Raw genomic sequence first — 25,417 nt, 5'->3', positions numbered from 1 at the left:
GAATTCCTCTCTATTTTGTAGGCCATTTCTCCTCAGGCTATGCATACTCCACCTGCCTCTGTTAGCGCTAGCATTATCTGTCAGCCGCACTGTATTCAGCAGACACTGGCCCTGTGTGTTCACATCCACATTTCTGGCCCTGTTCCCTGCAAATGGGGTGGAGGACAAAGAAGCAGATGATTTCACATTATTTGTAGACAAAACAAGCTTTGAGACTTAGAATGAGTTGTCCTTTTGATCCTGTTTGCTGCAATACTGTGATGTAGGTTTGTCTTAGTCAGAAGGAAACTGTTGTGAGTTTGTGTTGTGTTGGTGGCTTTTATTTAACTATTAGAAATTGCATGGATAGAATATGGGACATACATACCACAACAATGGCTGCTTTATGCGATAACATGATGTCATGACACAGTCATCTGTTCTTGTGGATACTAGCAAGCTGAAGAAGCCTGGAAATAGCACAACTGTTTTTTCCAGAGAAGGCCTTTGACAGAAACTGTCACCTCCTGTATACGAATTGTACATCAGCAAACAACGGCTGTACTGCTGAGGAATGCAGTGTCTCTCATGCCCGTGCAGGTCCAAAGGTCTTTCCTGCTTCAGCTAGCTAATGCCATTTTCCTAGGCCAAAATATGTGGTTGCTACAAGTCAAAACATCCCATGACCTCTGCACCTCGAATGCGCATACATACTGTAGTTGATTTTATTTCAAGTCATATCAAGAGTCAAGTCTTTTAGTATAATATTTTACCTGGGGAAAACTTTGGACGCAATAACGTTCCTCCTGGGTTTTGGAGAATATTTTTTTTACAGCCTGTGGCATAATGTAACCTTTTGGATAATCAAGGAAAAGATTTTTCCTGGGCTTGAACACAAATGCTTCTAAGTGGTAGAAGTAGTGCTTGCCTTTAGCCGGTGTAGTTGTCTGATCTACATTTGATTCTTTTTGATCTTTCATCTTGAAGAACGTGTGCAAACGTAACTACTTGTGGGAAGCCAGTTGATTTAAGACCTCTAGTTAATTTTCTCATTTTGAAGGCCACAGCTGAGTAAACAAATGGAGGCATGCATGTTTACTTATGACTCACTTTGAATCAATTAGTGCCCGCATCACCACAATAAACAAGAGGTAAAATCTGAACGTTAACCTGCTTAAAATCATTTTGTTTTAGCTCAAACACTCCCACCACCACCCTTCTTTTCATAATGCTTTCTCCAGAGTATGGCCTATCAATTACAATGGTGGCCAAGCCCCTTTAACCCATGACACACGCCCACAATTAGCATGAGAATACTGTGTACACTTCAACACGTGCTAGTGTCAACAGTCCACAGGAGCACTATAAGAGCTTCTTTTGTTTTCATTCACTCAGTCATTTGTCTGAATTAGCTTTGGTCCAGATTCTGATGTTGACACAAAAGGTACTAGACCGTGACCACGACACAGCCATGCCCCTCTGCTGACAAAGTGCTGCTGTGATTGAATAACATGAAATACCAAGTGTGGTTGGGCTTTTGGAGATTGACTGGCTGACAAATGCCAAGCCAGTATTGTTTAACTGGAGATGTATACAAACGTTCTTCAGCGCTAAGTTAATTAGCAAATACTGTGTGCATCAACCTGCCTATTTTGCTATTTAATGACGTTTGTCTTTTTTTTTTTTCTTTTTTAGGAATGTGTGTCGGCATAGTTGATCTCCTTCATGCTGCTGTCTGAAGAGCTTGTGCAGGAGAAGAGCAGCAAGCATGGATGTGGAAGACTTTCCTCCCCCACCTCCTGAAAGTAAAGTCAACAAAGCTTTGTCACTCACACATTTGGTATACTTTGTCTTTAACTCCTCAGAGCGACAAGAGCAACATTATTGGACACCAAGGCCCTATGTGGGCCGGTTAGCTCAGTTGGTTAGAGCGTGGTGCTAATAATGCCAAGGTCGCGGGTTCGATCCGTACGGGCCACAGCTTTTTAGTTCCGATTTGGCCAACAGAATGAGTTAATGGTGATTCTACATATACAGAGATAACTCATTGACAGCACTTTTCATTTAGTAACTGCTCCCTCACCACCACTAAATAATTAGACTTAGATGGTGGAACACAAACAAATATTGACAGACAAATAATCTACAGATACAGCGATAATCAATTCATTGTTTGGGTAATTTTCAAGCAAAAATGCCAAACATTAGATCCAGCCTCTAACTTGTGAGGATTTTCTGCTCTTCTTTGTCTTACAGCATGTGATTGTAAGCTGACTATATTTGGGCTTTTGGTCAAACAAAGCAAGAAATCTGAAGACATGACGTCGAACTTTAGGAAACGGCGACAAACAATTTTCACTGTTTTCTGAAATGTTATAGAACATACCATTAATCGTTTAAATTACAAAATAATTGTCAGATTAATTGACATCGAAATAAATCGTTATTTGAAACTTTTCCCAGTTCACAGTTGAGTCTTAAAAACATCAACGGAGAGCAACAGAGAGCTGATGGAGATTTTGAGATGCTATTGGGCTAAACTTGACCAACTTTTTGTTGACAGCGTTACTCTTGTCACACGTGTCTTTGGGTGTCTGTTTTTAGAGAAAGATTACAGTGTTAGACCAGTAGTATCACCTGCTTGCTTCTGTAGGTCGTCTTGTTGTCTCATCACTTCCTGGAGGGCTGGTGAAGCTGGACAGTATGAGTAAACAACACACATTCCTCTCCTCCGCTTCTTCACCGCTGTGGAGTGCGTGGGCAGAGGAACGAGGGAGTAAGAAGGGTAAAATGTGCTGCGCTGCTGTGAATACCAGACAATGTGCCTCAGTATTAGGCTGAATACTGCTGCAGCAGCACGCACACACAGACACACACAACCGCACACACACACACACACACACACAAATGCACACACACAGTCTCCGGGGATAGACACAGGCCAGAGAAATGCTTCGTCTCCAGCTGGCCAGTCACTTGCTTTGTTGCCAGGGCGATGCTGGAGCAGATCGTAACCCGGTGACTCATTTGAGCAGACCATTATGTAGCAGAGTGGAGATAGGCTCACAGAACAGAATCCATACTGTAATTATGAATTGACAATGGGCACTTCAGCAACGGTATGTGTGTCAGTGTGTATGTGTATTTGTCTTCTTGTTCTTGTAGTTTGCATTCTCACAAGGGTAGTAAATAGGGGTGGGAATCACCAGAGGCCTCACATTATCACAATATCGTGATACCTATGTCACCATACAATATTATTGTGACTTTAAACATATTGCAATATTCTGCGATATATTGCAATTTATTACCTTTTTTTTTCCAACTTCAAATTTTTCCCAATTTCAAGTTATGTCCCCAAAAGGAAACTTTTGTCAACATCTGTTTTATCTAAAAAGATAAATGTCTCTGTTTGTTCATCTCACTTCAATTTTATTGCTGCAAAATGGGATTGTCAAGCAGACAAACTGACCAACACATATACTGTATAATAATAGATTGATACTTGGCGTCTGTATCGATACAGTATTGCCACGGAAAATATCGCAATAATGTGCTGTATTGATTTTTTCTCCCCACCCCTAGTAGAAAGATGAAAATCCTCCAAAGTGAAGATACTTTTTTATTTCCAGTTTAGGGTTTGGTTATGAATGTAGTTTAGAAGGACTATAAGAGCCTCACATGACTGGTTATGTGTGGACACATGTGTGCTTGCACTGTAAAGTAAGGTCAACACAGTCAGCACACTATAATTAAGCTTCAGGCATGCAAACCCATACAGCCAACTAGCAATGGTCTCATATACACAAAGTTGCAGATGTACTATTGAATGGCCATTCGTGACTTGTCATGACATCTGGCCAAATCCAATCAAATCAGGTCCTGTTCTATTTTGGCAAAGTCAATTGTTTCACATTGACACCACAGAGAGAGGTTACATTATTGGCATATAAATATACATACCACAGTCCTGGTCAATCCACTGATTATTAGCCAGCTAGCTGTGCCTTATCTCTGTGTCCCACACCATTCGTTATTGCACAGATGGAAAAAGACAGATAGCATCTCTGTTTCCAGGTTTGCTCTTTGCACCTCTCTTTTCGTGCAACTTTAGTCATGGGTGCAGATGGACATGGGGTTGCAATGTTGATCTGGAACATTAGTCACAGACCGTTCCTTCACACACTGACTACGGGGTGGAACAACTACCTGTCAAAGCCTGAGGGAATCGTACTGGTGATTTATAGCTGTGTACATTGCTGTGAGGGGCTTCAAAGTTACTGGGTTTGCTACAGGGAGTTTCTTTGAGTTAAGATTTACACAGACCTGGAGGCACAACACAGCATGTTGCAACAGTGAACGTGGCTCTTAACCTTATCAGCTAAACTTTAAATGGCCACATGAATGCTTAAGTTGACTGGTTCTGACAGGAAGAACAACGGAAATGTTGTAAACAAAAAATAAGGGATATGTGCCAAAAAAGAAAAGGTGTAACCAAGGTGTTATAGGAAAGCTTTATGAAGCATGTATGCAGTCTTTTATCTGCAACTAAGTAGTGACTGGGGGAGGGAAGGGAGAGGACAAAATGTCAAAACCCAGGATCGAACCAGAGACCTTTCTAGTCAAACGCTCTCCCAACTCTGTGATTTCAGCAGTTATCAATGAGGTTTCATCAGGTCGTCCTCCAAATGAACTTGCACCAACTTGGAATTTTGTGTTTTCTTTGGGAACGCAGCCAGGATATTAGAGTACGGCTTTAGATTGAGTTACAGTAATACAATCAAGCAGTGACTACTGCTAAAAGTGCTCATAAAGAATGTGGTATGCTTGCGAGCAAAACTGTGACATAAAGAAGATGTTAGACGATACCACCATCACTGGTCTCATCTCTGGTGAGTCCTACAGGTGGGAGATTGACCATTTTGTGATTTGATGCTGTCAGAACAACTTGAAGCTGAACAGTCTAAAGACAGTGGAGTGGTTGTGGATTTCCGGAAGAACGCAACCCCACCTGCCCTCATCACCCTGGGTGACTTCCCTGTCAACACTGTGGAACCCTTCCATTTCCTGGGCTCCATCATCTCCCAGGACCTCAAGTGGGAGCATCAGCTCTCTCATCCAAAAGGCACAGCAGAGGATGTAACCCTCTGTAACCCTTCCTCACACAGCGCAGCGGAGGAGGGTCTGGCTAGTCCCCACAGCATTCCGGGATAGGAGAAAAACATGCTCTGGTTTATTGGCATTTCTTTAAACCAATCACAATTGTCTTGGGCGGTGCTAAGTGCCGAGTGGAGCCACGGTGCCACTGCATAATAGCCTTCGGGAAAGAACTTGTTTTGGTGGAACATGTACATTCAAAGGTTGTTTTAGACGTGCAACAGAAAACTCAGATTGGACAGATAATCTAGCTAGCTGTCTGGATTTATCCTGCAGAGATCTGAGGAGCAATTAACCATAGTCCTCATAAAGAGACCGGAGTTTAAAATTACAACACAAAGAAAGAGGAAGGTGACGGTCATCCGAAAACGGACATCCGAAAAGAGAACTACCCTAACCCTAACCCACCAAGGCAAATCCCTTCTAAGTGTTACTTACTTGGCAATAAATCCTATTCTGATTCTGAAGATAGAATATTATACTAAGAAGTTAAGGAGACCTCAATGTTGGCTCTCTATAGAAGAATCAGCAGCACTATAGAGGGTTGAATGTTGGGATTTGGAGTTCCTCCCATAAAGGCTCTGTGGTTTTGACTCAGTTTATCCTTCTGTGAACCCTGTTAAATCATTACCTAATAGTTCCACAACTTTAAATTAATGTTGACTTCTTTGAATGTTTTCTCTACTTAAGTCTTTTTTTGTCTTTTACTGCACCACTGAATGAAACCTGGAATACCATCTTTACACATTCAGCTCTTAGGGCAAAACATGAAGCCAGCTGATGAAAGCTGAGTCTTTGCATTCCTAATCCTTTTATTCTCTCTTGCTCTTTATTGAGCTTCACTGACTCAGGCCCACACTATTCATTAGATCAGAAATAATTCAAAACTCAGGCTGTGCTACTCACTGGAGGGAGTAACAGCTCTCTTTCCTGCTGGCCTAATTGCAGTGTGGAAACTGGAAAGACATTTGTTGTTCCCTTCCTGTCTGCTGCCTAGTGAGTGCTCTGATGTGAATGTGACGCCTTTGAACGCTAACTATATCTTGTAGCTCTGCCCTAGTTTCTATAAAGTAGATCACATCTGATGTGCTCATTTGGTGCAGATCCTTGATGTAAAAAAAATCTGTAAGAAAACATACTGCTGTAGTAGACCCCACCCTTAATTATAAGTCTATATGTGGCTCAGTCTTTTAACTTTAACAGCCCAAGGCCTGAAACTGCCACCCAGAAAGTATCTCTATTTCACTATCTCTATGAGGGAAATGTTATGATTGAGTTAAATCCTATCTAAATGTAACTTATGATGACCCTGCCTGTCATTCCAGAGTTCTGTGTGTTATTAGTCTAAGCTAAATTGTATTTTTTCCAAAGGGTATATACTTGCCTGTTACAGTCTAAAAACAGATCACAAATGTTTCAGAAGTTTAGATATTAGTGCTTTGTGTGTAGTTTGCATGATGGTTCTCATTTACAAGACTTCATATACTGTAACTGTAGGATTCAAATGCAATTCATAGTCAAAGCCCACTGTTGAAAGTGACCCTTACAGATTTATTTGCCCATGGACACCTTACTGTTAGATGGCATTTGGTACAAAGAAAGTGCTGTCTTTAGGTACTGCTGTAATCGCACTCTTTCACATATTTTAATCTAGTCATTGAATTTTTATATTTGGATATGTTGTGTCTTTTTCAATTAGGGTGGGTGATATAAATCTCTTGTACTACTGCATAAGCCGTGAAAGCAATGTGTTATCTCAATATTGTGAATTTTCTGGAAATTCAGTTGTTGAGGTACAGTTTTTGCATGACTTTATTGTATGGTAATATTTACTAAATACCTGACAAAATTGCAATATTGCCTCCAGTGTCCTAATACAACTATTTATATTAATAGTATAAAGGGATAGTTACCTCGGTAGAAATTCTATAACAAAACCTTTACCAGTTGACAAAACTTTATCATCTCGTGGTTCATATCGTCATACCACCCAACTCTTTTATCTGATATAAGTAATGTAATCCAGTACTGTATCTCTCTGAACCATATCTCTGTTTTCAGTGTTGGCAGACAATGGCCCCTTTGCAGATGAAGATGACGGGGAAGCCTTCGACTTTGATGACAGTGGTGATGACATCCCTGAGGCTGACCGCCCACCCCCTGCACCTCCAGCTCCTCTACCCCCCAGCAGCAAGGATCAGAGCCAAGACACGACGGTGGCTAGTCAGCCTGAGGGCCATCTCCCCAGCCCGGACCCGCCAGCATCTTCTATCACATCCGACACAGCTCCATCATCAGCAGTTGCCACAAGCAGTTCCTCCACAGCAGGTGGAGCAACAGCAGAGGGAGTGGGGACATCTGCTGCTGAGGGGACTGATGACATGGAGACAGATTTACCACCACCTCCACCCACTCCTCTTGATGATGACGCAGAGATAGATCCTGGCAGAACAGGTTTGCAACCCAAAAGTGTTGACATTTTATTGTTGGCTCAGCCCAGTTTAGCCTATCCTTAAGGCAGAAGTTCCGCTGCACCACAGACAAATAAAGCTTTGAATATGTCTGCTATTTTCTAACCGCAATTTAAATTCTCTGCATTCCCCTTTCATGTTTGTGTACATTATCTGGCTCTAATCTAGCCCCTTCAGTTATGGCTTAAGTGAAGCAGTAAAGTGGGGCAGTCTGTCTCGCTCATGATACCTTGTATCTCTAGCTGCCTGGTGCAGGAGGTTGCCTGGCTTTTATCACTGAAAGCCGTGACAGCAGCAGCAGCAGCAGCAGCAGCAGCAGCGGGCAGGGCTAGGCTCTACTTATTCTCACTCACTCGTAGTGAAGACGTGTCAACATTGCACACACATTTTTCAGCTTTTACCTTAATAAAGCATGCATGATTTGATTGATGAACACACACACACACACACACACACACACACACACACACACACATCATGAGAAACTTTCATTGGCTACATTCATAACATATCTCCTACTACATAACACTACTCAGTGCTGCAAAAATACCACGTTACCCTAACCTAACTGGACCATTAACCAGATCTGCTTGAAGAGGCCCACTTTGGAAAAGTGTCCTCATTCTGAGGGTCTTAAACTGAAATTGGTTGTAACAAAGATAGAAGCTACTCAAAAGGCGCGTCTTTGATAGATCCAGATGTGATAGCACATTGGTGGTTCACACAAGCCACAAGCCAAAATGTTGTTTCGATAGAACTCCATAGCTGTCTACCTCAGTTGATCAGAGAAGTAATGATGATGCTGAAGTTGTAGGTCTCAAACTCTGTTCAACCGTAAAGATTTAGTTAGTTGTAATTTGCCAAACTACAACTTCAATAAATCGAATAAAAGAAAACAAATTCAGAAAGTTGTTGTTGTCCCTATAGGGAAATTATTACATAGGGGTGTCTATCACAAAATGACTCTTTTTTACACACAATCCCATATACGTAGTTGTCAAGTAAGTATTTTTAGTTGAATTCACGTTTCCATTGTTGTTGTAATGCATCTTGATCCTCTTTCCCTCAGGCGGGGAAGGCCAGGATGCATCCATCGATGTCCCAGACCCTCCACAGGCCATCCCCAGGACCTCCTCCCAGGGCAAAGTCAACCCCTACTCTGTGATTGACATCACTCCTCTCCAACTGCAGCAGCTTGAGCACCAGCATGGACCCTCCTCTTCCGCTTCCTCGCCAATGGAGCCCAAGGAGCTGGAGGGAGAATTCCAGGATATCCACACCAGCCCGGCTGGCATCACTTCCGGATACTCAGTCCCAGTGCCCTGTGGCTATGCAACCCCCTCCGGTGTACCACTCATCACACCAGCTTACACCACACCCGTCATCATTCGACACCTCTCCATGGACGAGGATGGTAAAGTAGTTCCTGCAGCAGGGCCATTCTGAAAATACTTCATTAGAATGATAATGATTCATGAAATATTCATGAGGCAGCTCAGATGCTGACCAATTTTGAAACATTCAAAACAACAGAAACTTCTCTGGATATCAAGGCTCTGTTTGAGTGAAATTCTTTCTCATGTTTTTCTCACTGCACTCAGACCTAGAGATACAAGGCTGTGACACGTAAATGCTGTCTCTCAGCTACTTCTATCCTCTGTCCTTTCTTCTTTCTCTTGTTTTTCCTAAAGCCTTGCCACAAGGAAGTAGGGACTAAATTTAGCCCTCCCCAAAGATCTGTGTTGGCTGTGAGGATTTTCCGGTTTCTTTCAAATCTAGCAGTAGCTGAGTCCAAGCCTGTGGCCTGGTACGCTGAGGAGTCTGATTACACTGTAATCATCTCACCAAGGTCACACCAGATTAAAATACTCAGCTTTTTTAGTAGAAGAGTTTGGAAAGAAAATGATAAACTTTTCCTTTTGCGGTGTTGTTGTCATTCGAGAGTTCTGGCCATGGTATATATACAAAGCAAGGACATTTTAGTACAGTTATCGCTTTTGCCCTGACATCTTGCTTGAAAAACAGAAGGTTTATCTTATCGTAGAATTTTGTATTGGGTACATGTGCCAAGTGAAATTTATGGAGGCACATTTATAAGACAATATCACCTTGACTAAAACATAGTTAATGTAGGAAATGTGGAATCATCAGTGACACCTGGTGGCATATGAAAAAAGTTACAGTTTCTAAATCTTGGAATTGGGAGGTCATTTGGAGTTGTGTGGTGATTTCTTAAAGAATTATAGTGATGATTTTAATCTCAACAAAATACTTTGAAAATATATTATAATTGCTGTGACTTCCTTCTATGCTCTTTACAATACTCAACAACAATAGTAAGCCATGCTCAAATTTACGTTACAGCTTTTATGCTTGGATCATGAGAACTGTGGGACCTAAGAACAGTAATGTAAAATAATGTAATGGGTAGCTGGTATTCTTTGTGTAATGTTTGCTCTCTTTCCTCCTTCAGTCACTGTGATTGGGACTGGCAACACATCTGTTGACAGGTATATATACCACTCATTTAGTACATTTAGGGCTATATTTTAAGAGAGGTATGCAAAGTATCCTCCCCACTTTCAGTTATAGTAATGTTTACTGACTCCTGTCAATATATTATAAATAATAGTCTGCTACCCTCATTTCAGTGGTAATCATGGTAATACATAGATAAATATCACTGTATTAGTGTCTTGGTTTTCTGACGTGATACTGACAATGAAAATATCTACAGTATTTGAGTTATAATTTAGTTTGGTGTTGGCATGTTTTCTCAAGTGTTTTTAGTGAGGAGTATCCACCTATTAAAGAAGAGGATGCTTTGGCTAAATGGGCATCCGATCCCGCCAACACTGCATGGATGGAAAGTAAGAAACAATATCCACAACAATTACACATCTAGTAGAGATACACATATTATTTCCATTGAGATAATACTGCTGTTGTTTCAGTTCTTTGTACTTGCTTCTACACACACATTGCATGCCTTCAGGGTGTGCTATTATCTCTTTTTTTTTTTCTTCTTCTTATTTTGACACCACTGAATTCCCAGACACTTCCTTCCCTGTTCTTTTGAGGAAGCGGACCCTTGTGTGTGTTCTTTTAGATCCCCTCTACATTGCATCCTGTTTGTAGTGTGAACAACCTAGCTTATGATCTGAGAAATCGTGCATTATTGTGAATGGTTCTTTGTATGTTTCAGATCCTGATGAGGTGATTTATGATGATGTGCCCAGAGAGAATTCGGACTCCAACACAGGTTTGTCAAATTTCTTTTTCATTCCTACATTTCACAAATTCAGTATTTTAATCCCCGTCTGTAGCTTTCAGCCTGTCAGCGCTACTCACTTTCACTTTCTATTGTCCTAATTTCTTTTGTCAAAAAGTGGGATACTTGAATTATTCATTTAGGCTGTTGCATGAAAATGTTATGCCGTTTCCAATCCAATTCAATAGCCATTCAATTCAATATTACTTTTTGTGAAGCTTATGATTTCAGCAAAGTAGTTTTTTTTTCGCTGCTTATTTCTGTTAACAGGAACACATTATGATATAATACAATTTTGTACAACGGCACAAAGCTATTGCATTGGAAATTAACATGTAAAGTTAGCACCTGCTCTCAGTATTATAAGTTTTATTTCAAGGCTATTCTATTTGAGTGCAGTATATTGTTATTGTGTTTATCTGTTGTACAAGTTTATGCTACTAACCTTTGATAAAAGAACCCTAAAAATTGCTCTGTAGGCTCTGTAATTTACTAAACTGTATTATTTCTGTTTTTTCATACATATCCAGATGAGATGATCTATGATGACGTGGAATTTGGCGAGGAGGGTGGGTGCAACAGCTCCCTGGACAACGGCTGGAGCTCTAGCGAGTTTGAAAGCTATGATGAGGCCAGCGACGGGGAAGGTCGCCCTGAGAATGGCCTGCCCCACGCCTTCATGAGAGGGAAGCCACCCCAGAGGAAAACCCATGTGTGTATAACAATCACCGTCCCATTTCTCTGTCAGCATTGCAACCAATAAACAACTCTTGTCTCAGTATCACTGTACATCTGTAGGTGGTACAGATGATAGCAGCTGATGAAGCAGGGATTCGTTTTATTTGTAATTTGCTATTTAATAATAGGTTTGTACAACAAACCTATGTTAGGTCAAATTACTTGTGGGTCTAAGTTTCAATAATGTACAGTCCCTTTGTGTATTTCATGTGGACGCCATAGTTCATTTGCTTCTGCAGACCTGATTCTGGCTTAGAGTCAGCTTGATGCACTCTGTAATGTTTTTGGATTGTGGTTTTGAGAATTCAACTTCACTTTGTTTTCAGTGTGTCATGGTCAGAAATGAATGATTGCTTCAGGCAAAACATTTTTTTTTTTTAAATGTTATCAAATGCCAATTGCTTTTGAAATAAGTGGGTGAAAAACAACTTCTCCCAATTAGGTGAAAGCTATTTTATTTCTGCATTTTGTACATGTGTTGATACATATTTATTTACACATGAATGCAACTATTGTCAAAGTTTTCAAAATTAAGAAATGAATTTAGAAAATATTATATTTCAATGAAATCACATCTTAGTGATACAACATACATATTAGTAAGTAAGTAATCACTTCCCAGTATGTTGTGCAAGTGCCATATTTCATTGGCCCCACAAATGGAACTAAATGCCCATGAACATCAGATCAAGACAAGGCATGCCCTCTGGAAAAGTACATTTCAGTTTAAATGCGTTAAGCAAAAGGATTTTTTTGGAAGAGGATAGAGTCAGCAGTCCAGTAACACAATGTCAATAAATAAGTGAGTTTGCTGTGGATCTAAAGTTGCAAGGTCATTCCAAAACCATAAACAGTAACGCCTGCTTTGCTTTTGTTTAGCTCTCTCAAGATCTGACACGCTTGAAAGAACACTATGAGAAAAAGATGAAAGATCTAATGGCAAATACAGTGGGGACGGTAGAGCTGCAGCAGTTAAAACAGAAACACGAGCAGAAGGTAAACTACCTGAGGCTCACCTCACCTGCTTGTGCTAGACAAAGTAGTCCCAACCCTTAACACTCAGTCTAGCTAACCACTCTGGGTGTCTTTCACTGACTCGGTACTCTCATACTGCTCCCATGTGAATGACTTGTGGTGGTGGTACTGGTGCTGGGTTTGCATACAATTCATTTGCCTTCCTGTCTGCTGCACTTACCTGTCTCGTTATATGTTGGGAAGCTTAAGATATATTCTTAAGTAACAGTTGTTAAATTCTACAGTAAACTGAGACACCAGCAATTGAGTTTGTTATTGTATTAGTCAAAGTAGCTGAAAACAGTTTGTTAGTTTGTTGTTGTTGCATATTCCAACAGAAAATATTAGTTGCATTTACAGTATCTCTTACAATGTAGATCAGTCATTATGTATTTAAGCACTGTTTCTTTCAGCTGATGTCCCACTTACTACAGTATGTCATTCTCTCGTCAACTTTGCTCTCCTGTTATCCTTTATCACACAAACTGCCATTTATCTTCATCCCTAACACTGCTCCTGTCCCGCTTAGCTCAGTTCAGTAGCTTTTTACCCATAGGTTTAGACAACGCAAACTAAACTTAACTACGGATTGAAATACTCACCTGTGAAAAAAATACATTTTGTGTTGCTTTTGCGATGGATAATAGTGTACTTTGTCTCATCAAAGATGCAAAAGCTGGTGAAGGCAGCTAAGGATGGGACCAAAGATGGGCTTGAGAAAACCAAAGCTGCAGTGAAGAAAGGACGCTCTTTCATCAAAACAAAATCATTCTGTAATGGTATGTAATTTGCCTTGATAAACAGTAATCCCTTTAGCTGTACACATTCCACCTTAGCTCTTCTGTTTATGTTAAATCTGTGTTAATGTGAATGTTTTAGCATTTTAGAACAGGGCAACATGGTTTGGCTAGGACAGCGTTTCTCTCTCTTCAGCATAACAGCTTGTTTGTTTAATTGCAATAATTTATTTATGGTGCTTTGCTAGCTCTCTCTTCGTCATCTTTCAGAGAGGAAGTCGGCCTGTTTTGAGGATGAGGAGTCTGAACTCTTCATTGAGGTGGACTGTTTCAATGTTGAGCCTGTGCTGTGTCCAGCACCAGCGGGTCTTTCACAGCAACAGGTAATGAACATGCCCTTCAACTTCCATCCCAATTTATGGGTGTGGATTTTCTGTCATAGAAAACCGTGCCTAAAGACCAATGGTTTGGTATTTCTTACTCTACAGCTGGTGAGAAGATGTATATTGGGATCTATATTGGAGAGTGAGAAGAACTATCTTGACTCACTGAAAAGGATATTAGAGGTAGGCAAATAAGGCTGCAGTGATTGCCAAATCCACTTTGAAATGTTTGTTATTACAGTTCACGTTGTCTGCTTTATCAGCAATATGAGAAGCCCCTGACCCAGATTGAGCCGAGGCTGCTGAGCGACAGGAAACTGAAGATGACATTCTATCGTGTGCGTGAGATCCTGCAGTGCCACTTCCTGTTTCAGATTGCCCTGGCGAGCCGTGTGGCTGAGTGGGACAGCATGGAGATGATTGGGGATGTCTTTGTTGCATCGGTAAGCTGGGACTGTAATTTTAAAGCCTTTTTTTGGAGAACTTCACCAATATATTAAATATAAATAATATACATTAGCTGTGTTTTTTTTTAATCAGTTGGACATGTATGGCATTTCTCATGATTACATGGAGCACAGCCACACTCCTCCCTTTTCTTACCATGTTACTTCACATCAAAGACCCATGCTCTCATGCAGATGCAGAACGTTGCACTCTTTAGCTGCTTAGCAACTCATAGGCAGAGATCTTCAAAACATAAGACCACATCTCCCACAGTCTGTCCTGTTTTAGAAAGCCGGTTTAACAAACTCTGAGCCTAACCCTGAACTCTGAGTTGATAAACCCTGAGGTGGAAAACTCAGAGTTTTCGGTTCCAGAAAAGCTGATCAGAGTTTGTTCGATTAACTCTGAGTTAAGCTGATGCGTGGGAAATGGACAAAGCCATCATCAATGGAGCTCCAATACTACAATAAAAAAAAAATGCAGAGCCTTCATTTTAATCCAATGGACGTGGAGATATGAATGCATTTATATGTGGACTGTGCACATGTATCTTTAAAAAAAGGAAGGGAAAAGTGTCAATAAGTTAACAGAATACATCTTTATTTAGTGTTGTCCATTAATTCATTGTTTACCAGACTTACATTTCCTTAATGCATGATAAAGTGGTGGAATGTGTGTATTAGACTGTAGCCTACATTACATTTTAAATATTCGTTCAGCTTTAATCGGACAGGGCCAGCGACTGAAGATGAAAATTAGTAATAGTAAATACTTGTATATATAGATCAAAGTTGATTTGCACATGAAAAGGTGTCAAGGTTCAAATACAGTGGATGTTAAATTTTGGACATCTATTTGGATCTTGGCTCAGCAGCATTCAGTGGCTTTATTTCAGCTCTTTTAACAAATATAGTCAATTAAACACAGTCACTGAACTGCAGTAAAACATGTTCAGACTATTAAAAAAAAAAAACTCCCTTTCACACTACATTCTGCGGCTGCACCTCAATCCTACTCGCACAGAAATATTATCTCCAATATAATATATATTAATATATTATAGGAATTATGTTCCATAAGTGTGACTCATCAGATCATGAGTGATATGGATAATAATAATCCTAAATGTGTAAGGCTTCATGCCGATTTTATGATTTCAACTGAGATTACACAATATGTGCAATTAACATTGCAGTTGACCTGCTCTAACAAACTAACAGCTGTCTGTGTACACAGAGTCACAGTGTTAATAAAAAAAAAAGGACATACAAAGGTTTTATTTGAGGTGGGGGTGGCTTGACGCAGTGTAATATTTGAATGCGAGGGCAAAAACGATGTTCAAAGAAATGACTGCGTGCATAAAGGCAGTAACTTTAGATAGGCCTGGATAACAAATTAATATCCAACCAGGATTGTTGATTCGGACTCTTAAAAAAAAAAACATTTCCCTCATCTCAGGGTCACAAAACCTGCTTTCTGAAACAGGGCCCTGCTCACAACTTCACTTCCTTGTTTTTGTACAAAAAGCAACCCCTGGCATTACATCAGAGCAGCAGTGAGACCCATCTAAAGTCTGCTCACTGCCCTCTCTCACCTCGCAATCCCATCATAAAACAAGACTTACACAGTAAGTGCTTATTTTGGGAATGGAATATTTCCTCTTCCTGTGTGTGTGTGTGTGTGTGTGTGTGTGTGTGTGTGTGTGTGTGTGTGTGTGTGTGTACTCAAACTGTAAACGATATTAATATTATATTTTAGTTTGAAGAGCTGACATTTTGAATTTATTAAAAGAGATTAGACAGTCAGTGACATGTATCCAGAAATCCTGTCCCACACAAATGAGGGTAAACTTCGCTACATCTCAGCAATATAGCTCTCTTGGCTGCAAAATATGTATCTGCCTGAAACATACTGAGACACACACAAATGTCCTTATTAATTATATTGTGTTAAATCATTCATGTTTGTGTTGAATGGATTGTATTCGTCTTGTGATTATCTAGTTTTGTTCTCTTGTGTAAAATGTAATTTAATTTGGCAATTTATAATTTAGCCTTGACATTCATGCCAATAAAGCTTTTTAGAATTTTGAGCGGTGGGGAAAAAAAAAAAGATTAGAATTTAGAATTCTAGAATTTTGTCAGAATGATGTCAACTTGAGAACTCCACAAACTAAGCCCCCTCATCTAAATCTGGTCATTTACCTTGTGGTTACCTTCAGAGTAATAAGACAAATTAACTATACTTGTGTTTGAAATGTATTTGAAAACATTTGACTGCAAAAATGTTATCCTCTACTTCAACTTTGACAGCGCCTGTACCATATAATGTACAGAAGCGTGATATACTGTTCAGCAACTCCACCCGCTATATGGTAATGGGCATTAATGGAGAGGGATGCTTTGGCAAAATTGCCAAGTGTATCAATTTAATGACAGCCGAGATGGTAGCAGTAAAGATCCACAAAACGAGTGAAGAGGACATCATTCAAAATGAAGTGGAAATGTTAGAAGCAATTAGGGCTCTTGACCCAGAGAAAAAGAACTTAGTAAGATTCGTGGAGAATTTCAGATTCAACAACCTCTCTTGCCTGACCTTTGAGTTGCTGGACAGGAGCCTTCGGGACCTGCTGAAGGAGAGGGCATTCATGCAATGGAGTGTTAATGAAATTCGCCCTGTGACCCACCAGCTCCTCATAGCATTGGACGCCCTGAAGGATATTGGCATCCTTCACACAGATGTGAAACCTGACAATATAATGCTTGTCCACCACAAGGATCAGCCCTTCAGGGTGAAGCTGATCGACTTTGGTATGGCCCTTCCAGTGAGCAGAGTGCAGGTTGGGATGAACATAATAAGCAGTACAGAAATGCCCAGCGAAAAGGGACGCATTCAGGGCTCCAGAGGTGACCTTGGGCCTCCCCTTGTCCGAAGCTGTTGATATGTGGGGATTGGGATGCGTCATGGCATGCATGTACTTTGGCATCAAACTCTTCCCTGGAATCTGTTCATATAGTAGGATGAGAACTATGGTGCACCTTCTGGGCCAGCCAGAAGACCACCTGCTGAGTGCTGGCAAATACACCTGTCATTATTTCAGCATGGAGAAGTACTCCATCAGTCCAAAGTGGAGACTAAAGTCACCAGAGGAGTTTGAGAAGACCAGCGGTGTCAAGCTCCAAGTTTCCCAGAACGTTTTTGAACTGTTCCGGAATATGGAGCAAGCAGTACAGAAATGCCCAGCGAAAAGGGACGCTCTTGAGTATGAAGATAGGATGGTGTTTTTAAGCCTCCTAAAATCATGTCTACATCTGGATGCTGGAAAGAGTCACACCCAGGGAAGCCCTAAAACACAGTTTTGTAACAATGGTTCACCTGGTAGATGAAATGGACACCAGCTCCTATAATCAAGCTGCCCTTCAGCTCATGACCCCTTGGATCCTGTAGATAAATCAGATGCTTCTCTCACATACACTGAAACTGGCTTGGAGCTCAGAGATGATGGGGCTTCTGACTTACATGGTGACTTTGGCAGTTACATTGACGAAGCTGATGTAAGGCCAGAAATTAAAAAGGCCTCGGGTAACTCGGTTGACTCAAGCGATGAAGTCTCAGGCACCGATAGCCCCAGTTATGGGTCTGACCCTATCAAGACTGACTTAAAGAGAGAAGTTTCAGCCCCCACTGGTTTGGAGAGTGAATCATCCATTACTTGAGTCAGTGAAGAACATTCACTCCGCAAAAGTTCCATTGATGGACATTCAGACCCCGAGATTTCCAGCCATGAATATGCAACAGCACCTTCCACAGGCACTTACCTTCATGATGGAGTCAAATACACTGCTACTCCCACTAAAGAAGAGTCAGCTGCTGCTACCAATGATGACAATACAGCTACTGATTGTGTACCAATTGTCTGTAACACTACTAATGTCGCAGCTTCAGTTGCCGCTGGCTCAGCTGATGGAGCTGCAGCCTCCATTTCATTAAATGATGGAGCTGCAACTGCCATTGGACTTGTTGATGTGGATGATGTCAAGAAAAAGAAGAAGAATGTTTTTCAGAGGGCCTGTAAATTCTTCTGCAGAGTGAAGGCTTGATGTGACCTTACTGTTTTCTTTGTTAAGCATGTAAACTCTGTTCAATAAAAATGCCAAAATACAAAAATAAACTTGTGATTCATTATTTCTTTTGAGAATTTAGGAGAAATTAAGGCTGCTTGTAGAGTCTCGTATGGAGTAACATATTTAAAACACTTCTTGGCTTGCAGTGGGGTTGCAGTGAACAAGAGTAAACCCACTGCTCTGACAATAAAGTTGTTCTCTACTAAGTGTGGCTGGAGTTTTCATCTCTTGTTCTCCCGTTCTCCATGCACCTTGGAAGTAGGTGAGGATGTGCCCGACATCCCTACTTTGCTTCATTAACACCCCGAAGTAGCTAGTTACTCTAGTTAGAGTTGTATTATGGCTATTAACAAGAACAACAGTTAATTGTCAGAGGTCCTTAGATGCTTAGCTGGATCTTATTCAGCAAATATTTGGTAGATCATAAGCGCAAAAGGCTATTTTGGCTTTTTATGTTTTTAATATTATGCACTGAGTAAGTTAGTTTCACCATTGTCATATTTACAGTTATTAATCTTACATAGCCACAAATAGATAAGTTACCTCATCGCTAAGCATCCTGCAAACATCAGTGTTTAAAAAAAGAAAAATTGTATTAAAAATAAGTTGTGTCTTTCTTTCACAAGATCATGATCAAGTGATGAAAACACTACCGCTTTTGTCCACAGGAGCTGCCAAAATCAACACAAAATTGAAGTTCCTTGTAGTTGGGAGAAGAAAAAGAAAAACTGAAATCTCTACACGTTTTGTTTGAGTAAATTTAACTATAAGGATACGTCAGCTATGCTATTTTCAAAAAGTCCTCCGAATTAAAAAAATAAATACTTTGCTTGTTACTACTTGCTGAACAACACATAAGGATTTTCTGATCCGATGCCACTATCTGCAGGAGATCTTTTCTTTGTGTCTTGTAAAACTGTTACATTATGTTACTGCAAGTGGTTAATGTGGTTGAACCTCTGTGTTTCTCAACAGTTCTCAAAGTCCATGGTGCTGGATGCCTACAGTGAGTATGTGAACAACTTCAGCACTGCAATGGCAGTGGTAAGGAAGACATGCGCCTCCAAACCTGGCTTCCTGGAATTCCTCAAGGTTTGAGAAAAACGCAAAAAAAACATGTTAAACTAATACTGGAACTACAGTGCAATGTGTAAACGGTGTCATAAATATTGTTCTTGCATAGGGATCTAATGTTTTCTTTACATTTTCTTTTGTTACATGATTTGTATTGTTGTGCATTTCAACGGAAAGGGATTACTGTTACTGTTTTAACCATTTATTAAGTAAAATTCTTGCTGTTCGCTTAAAGAAAGTTAATTACATTAAATACAAGATAAATTATTTCCTTACAAAAATGCAAAACACATCTACTCAAAAGTATATGAATTAGCCTGGTAAATACAACTCTGTACCCGTCTACGGCTAGCATGCTTTTTAGTCCATCACTTGCACCCTTTTAAAATCTAAAGACTAGTTCCTAACTACACTGCAGTTACCCGTCTTCTCACCTACAGCATCGTCAGGAGACCAGCAGTGACCGAATGACTTTGTATGGCCTGATGATGAAACCTATCCAGAGATTCCCACAGTTCATTCTGCTCCTTCAGGTATGATGAGTTCTTATTTTCAGCTCCTTAACAGTAAACTGCAGTTTGCAGAAGACAGTGTGGTATATACATTCACCAGCAGAGGGAGTGCCATACACATAAATCAAGGCACTTTGTTTTTCAACTTCAAGGGGAGGCAAGGGAAATGCTCTGGGGGGGAATGGTTTCCTCAGATCTCTTTTAATCCTGACCTAGCATATTTTATGTGCCTCTTGCAGAGAACCCCAGAAAGAAAAATATAGGACACTGGGTTGTTTTTTCTTTTAAGTATGGACATGTTTAACAGCAGTTTATTGACAGCATGGTTCTATTATTAAAACCTTATCAGTCATGAGGATGTGTGCTATAGAGCATGCATTGCTTACATCAAATGCTGTTGGATGTGATAATGCAGATTGTCCACGAATGAAACTGTTAAAAGGCACTGGGAGATTGGTCCTCAGTGTGGATTATCAACCACTGACTAATGTATGACTTCTCTGTGCATCCTCATCAGGACATGCTGAAGAACACACCAGTGGGTCATGCAGACCGTCTGCCCCTACAGATGGCCCTGACCGAACTGGAGACACTAGCAGAAAAGCTCAACGAAAAGAAGAGGGAAGCCGACCAGTGCTGCGAGATCCGTCACATTGCAAAGGCAATGAACGAACGCTACCTCAACAAGGTCTGCCCACTGCTCAGCGTGTGTGCCCTGCCATGCATGTTTGTAGTTTGAATCATACAGTATGATGCTGTACCTTGGTGGAGTCTGCCTTCTTGATACATGAGGTTTTTGTTTTAATATGCTGATTGAGAAAGTGGTTGGAGTTGATGCGTCAGTGTGCACATTTTTGGCTCATGTTTGATTCTTTTAGCATATGCTGTGGCATTTCTCTCTGCCCCAATGTGGGCAGCCATCAGGCACTTGAGCTTCACATTTTCTCAAGTGTTCTCTTGCCTGAATAGCATATTTTTAGCGCATGGCTTCGCACATATGCACACAATACTAGCTTTCCCCTAATTATTTGTCAGCCACCCACTCGGGCATCTGTGTAGAAACGTGTTTACAGGATATCTAACATGGGGCAGAGGTGTTTTGTTCTCCATGGCCTTTAATTGCAGAGTCGCTGTTAATAGTCATATATTATATGCTGTTGCCCAAAGTGGATGGTTTCACGGTAGAGAATGACAGGAAACTTGGGGGAAGAAAAAGCGAGACGATATGACAGGTTTCTTGCCAGACTGAATTTTGGGAGTTACATGTTCCAGGACAACCTTGACACCCAGAATTTAAAAAAAAGCATAGGCTGAAATGCATCAGGATTGTTTTCTTGTGTACACCAACAAAGCCTAGTGAGATCTCTGTTTGGTCTATGTTTCTTCTCTGAGCTTGGTGTTGTAAGCTAAGTACTTTAATCAGAGATCCAAACTCCTACTGCATCTGCACATAGTATCACTAACTTATCGTCACTATCCATTAGCTTCTGAGTAATGGCAGTCGCTACCTGATCCGCTCAGACGACATGGTGGAGACGGTCTACAATGAGCGTGGTGAAATCATCAAAACCAAGGAGCGACGCCTCTTCCTGCTCAATGATGTTCTCATGTGTGCCACGCCCAATATCCGGTAAGAGTGACCGCAAACCAGACCTGTTCTTAATCTCTCCCTTAATTTGCACCTTCTCCTGTCCTTGGTTGCAATATCCTGTAATCTCTTTAGCTTTTTACAAATTTAGAAACACATTTTTTTTTTGTGTTTTTTGCTGTTTGTATAGTTCACTTTGCCTACTGTAAGGGGATGTTTAATGTAACTAGAGTTTCCTGACAGTAAAAATTTGTCTTAAAATGAACTAAACTAGAATGAAATTCTCAAGTATAGAGAAATATGATACTGTAAGCACTGTATGTGACTGGTGTCCTTGGGCTGACGTTTGACCACACTGAGTCTGTAGGTTTGGGACCCATTTGTACCCACTGTGGCTTGTTTTTTAGCCAAGAGTGACTACTGGGCTTTTCAGTTTCTGTCCTGTAATTGTAACATGTTAGTCACCACATGCTGCCTCTGGGAAACATGCACTTACTTTAAAAAAAAAAAAAAAGAAGTGATTTTTTTTTTTTTAGATGAGTGACAATTACCTCCTCTTATCTTTCAAACATGGCATCCGTAGGCCTCCTCCACTGCGCTGATGCTATATTTTTCTTTTTTCCTACCTTAACCTTTTCTTTCACTCATATTTCCTCCTCACACAGTGCAGAATAGGAATGTATTCTCCACAAACAAGGTGTTCAGAACAATTTGAACCAGAGCCAGTTTGCCACATGACCTCCACCTCTTCCTGCTCTGTCCAGGTGTCAGGATGGCAGTGGGAGTGGCAGTGGCAATGCCCTCCCCGACCAAAAGTTCCTTCTGAAGTGGAGCGTGCCTTTGAGCTTTGTGGAAGTGCTAGAGTTTGGATCCAGCGAAGACATGGCCGACAACAGCCGCTACCCAGCATCTCATTCTGGGGAGAAGGTGGTCATCAACGCTAAGCCAAGTATGAACCACAGTGTCACATTCTCTTATTTTGGAGCAGTAGTCTTGTCTGTCTGTGGTGCTGTTTCTCTCTCTGCCACAAAAGGTCTGGAATAAAAGGTGCGAGAGTTCAATTAGCTGAGTTGTTAAGTAGTAGGCCATGGGGATTTGAGACTCTGGCATATAGGAGCCAACACCTGCTGGTCCATTAACTACTTGCGCTTGATGACTAGTTAATAAAGTGATTAAAGGTAAATATATCTATGCTTGTGCTGGACTCTATATAAGCCGGAGATTAGAGTTTGTCTAGTGGTTTAAAGTATGGCTCTCTCAGGACTATAATTATCAATATTACAATTAACAAATCAAGTTGCACTATTTTAATAATCTACATTATTAATCCTGTAGAATAAATAGTTGTTTCTTGCTGGACATTCACAGACATTTCTAAAATGGTGTCAGTCCTGCACAAACCGTCCAGCCCCTGAGTGTGTATTTTTTTCCTTCCGCAATCCTCTGGTCTGCTGGCTGCCGAATCCAATGATTTCAGTCTTTCCACTGGGTTCTCCCCTGTCACAGACAGCAGCTCAGCCACTTTAAAAGGCCAAGATCAGACACACAAGAGCCATATATTTTTGTGGTCAAAGCAGTGCCGTTTTTAATCGTGTGTGTGTGTGTGTGTGTGTGTGTGTGTCTCTCTCTCTCTCTCATTGTTGGGCTGGTGAGTGTTTTGATAATGTTGTATCCCCTGTCTGTCAAAGGTTGTATGTATTCAAGCTGGGGTCAAAGGCTCACTCTGTCAGTTGCCAATGCTAGTGGGCTGGCATCAATTCCACTAAAAAAAAAACACATGGCACTCTGTAGCTCAGTCTCTGCCTCGCCATCAATCTCTCCACCTCCCTCTAATCTAACATCTGCCAAACTGTTACATAATGTTAAGTCTTTTGCAGTGTCACATTTATCTTTTTATAAATCCTGTAATGTTTCTTTATGTGTTGTAGCATGCAGTGCACCTGCAATGTTTCATACTCTTAAACTATTTCACCCCTCTTGTATTTTGCCTTTTATACCCTTATTCCCTTTACCGATGGCAGATGGCAAAGACAGACCTGAGTATCATCTGGTGTGACTGTAGGGTTTTCCTAGGGCTGCAACTGACAGACCGGTTCACAGCCTCATCTTAACCCGACGTAATGATACAGTATGCATACTCCTTATAGGCCTGAGGAAGACCGCATGGGTCTCAAATATATTGTTTTGTTCTTCTTACAAATAGCAATTAGATGTTGCAAAAGTTGATTTTGAGATTATATGACGTAACCACAGTGCTTTAAAAATGTGTCATTGCATATAACTTTTAATTCCCTTGACAGGACTAAATAATGTTAGTTAGTTGACAATAACTTGCATATCTTCACTCAGTTCCTTCACTTTGGTTTAGTTATTTCCCAACCTTTGGGAATGTGCGTGCGCACACAAATGTGTGCATTGTCCAAGAACTTTTAACAAGTGGAAACAATTGTTTCTCAGTCAACTGTGTGCAGCCAAAAGCAGCTCGGTGACCAGCCTGCTAGAAGACAATGAAGAGACTGTCCAGCATATGATGTCACCTCTTTTCAAGTCTCTCTGCATAGTTCAGTTCTTCTCTACACTGCATAGCAATCAGACCACCATGCAGACTGTTCATTTTAAGTTACATTTCCCTGCTGCTTATAGTCAGTGTGTAATTTGTAGATGTGTTGTTTGTTTTTAGGAAGTGTGTAATTGCTGGGATGACTGGTGTGTTTTCTATGATGCTGCCATTCAGGAAGGAAGTTGGACCCAGGTCGAAATGAGTTACACAGGCCCCGTTTTGTCCGTGGGAAATGGTCAATTCAGTCGCGTCTTTATTTATTATTTATTTATTTAGTTATTTGCAATTAAATGTGGATAATGTATGGCAAAAGATGGTAAAAAAAGGGGAGGAAATATACTACGAGGCTCGCACAGACCCCCATCATACACAGATCACGGGGCTTAATGGAGAGTAGAATAAAGAATTAAGTTTAAAACTACATGCCTGTTAGATTTAAACCCAAATCATGCACAGGGATGTTGAAAATATGGAGTTCAGTCATTTGTTCTATGTTATTAAACAATGCCAATATGAAGTGATGTTAAGTAGAGTCTTGAGATAGTACTCCATCATATGATACTGGCTATAAATGAACTTGCTCCAAGCATGACATACAATAGAGCAAGCATGACAGGTTTATTCAGCATTTCTGCCCTGACCTGAATTCAACCCCCTGTCTCTCAGCCTTTGCTGAAACAGATGAGCCATGGAAATTGCACACAGCTCCATTAGAGAAGGCAAAGAGTTGAATAAAAAAAAAAGAAGCATGGTAACAAAAGTGCACAACACACAACCAACAATACATTTCTCATTTGGCGGGTGGCTAGGATTTGAACCAGTGACATGAATGAAATACAATAAGAGGTCGTTGACCATGAAAACATCAATGAAATCCTAAACCCATATACACTACTGTAGGCCTGATGTGTTCTGTGTGTGCATTTGTGTGTTAGGGTGCTCATGCATGTGTAAAGACAACAAAGAATGTATGTCTGTGAGCAGCCTCTTGTGTACAAACTCAGAGGGAGACATTTTTGAATAATTCTCCCAGAGACCACCTACAAATGCAGATTTTGGCGATGCACAAACAGGGCTAAAGTGTCCCCTGAATGCCCAGTCAGCGAGACCTTCAGGAGAGGAGAGGACTGGACTGGGTTGCCATGGAGTTGGAGCGCCAGGCAGACTCAGTGACTATTGTGGAAGAAGAGGAGGAGGAGGAAGTGGAAGGAAAGGGAGAAGAGAAAGTAGAATGACAGAAGCAAACAAAGTCATTTTCACCGATCCACACTCTCAGCGGTTATTGTTGTGTGCACTAAAATGTTTGCAGTTAGGTTTAAATTTGAAAGAGCCCTGTTCTTGTTAATTGGGCCATTTGATTGA

The 25,417-nt window shown here is 40.7% G+C and overlaps 1 protein-coding gene across 3 annotated transcripts in view; it reads left to right on the top strand.

Moving 5' to 3' along the window:
* Positions 1–25,417, top strand: part of arhgef10 (Rho guanine nucleotide exchange factor (GEF) 10) — a 55,791-nt gene that overhangs the window by 5,662 nt on the left and 24,712 nt on the right. For 2 of the 3 annotated variants that reach the window (XM_078276912.1, XM_078276913.1), the window contains exons 2-18: positions 1,675–1,784; positions 7,198–7,590; positions 8,677–9,021; positions 10,081–10,117; positions 10,389–10,477; positions 10,813–10,869; positions 11,409–11,590; positions 12,496–12,612; positions 13,298–13,409; positions 13,638–13,750; positions 13,856–13,933; positions 14,014–14,193; positions 19,297–19,413; positions 19,836–19,928; positions 20,425–20,595; positions 21,392–21,537; positions 22,260–22,444. In XM_078276912.1, the coding sequence (XP_078133038.1) occupies positions 1,748–1,784; positions 7,198–7,590; positions 8,677–9,021; positions 10,081–10,117; positions 10,389–10,477; positions 10,813–10,869; positions 11,409–11,590; positions 12,496–12,612; positions 13,298–13,409; positions 13,638–13,750; positions 13,856–13,933; positions 14,014–14,193; positions 19,297–19,413; positions 19,836–19,928; positions 20,425–20,595; positions 21,392–21,537; positions 22,260–22,444 (2,452 nt within the window). In that variant the 5' untranslated portion in view covers positions 1,675–1,747. The remainder of the gene's footprint in view (positions 1–1,674; positions 1,785–7,197; positions 7,591–8,676; positions 9,022–10,080; positions 10,118–10,388; positions 10,478–10,812; positions 10,870–11,408; positions 11,591–12,495; positions 12,613–13,297; positions 13,410–13,637; positions 13,751–13,855; positions 13,934–14,013; positions 14,194–19,296; positions 19,414–19,835; positions 19,929–20,424; positions 20,596–21,391; positions 21,538–22,259; positions 22,445–25,417) is intronic. The other variant, XM_078276914.1, reaches the window with a different exon arrangement.

This window comes from Sander vitreus, chromosome 20 (assembly GCF_031162955.1).
Source record: "Sander vitreus isolate 19-12246 chromosome 20, sanVit1, whole genome shotgun sequence".
NCBI classification, from domain to species: domain Eukaryota; kingdom Metazoa; phylum Chordata; class Actinopteri; order Perciformes; family Percidae; genus Sander; species Sander vitreus.
This window is presented reverse-complemented; position numbering and strand designations above follow the sequence as displayed.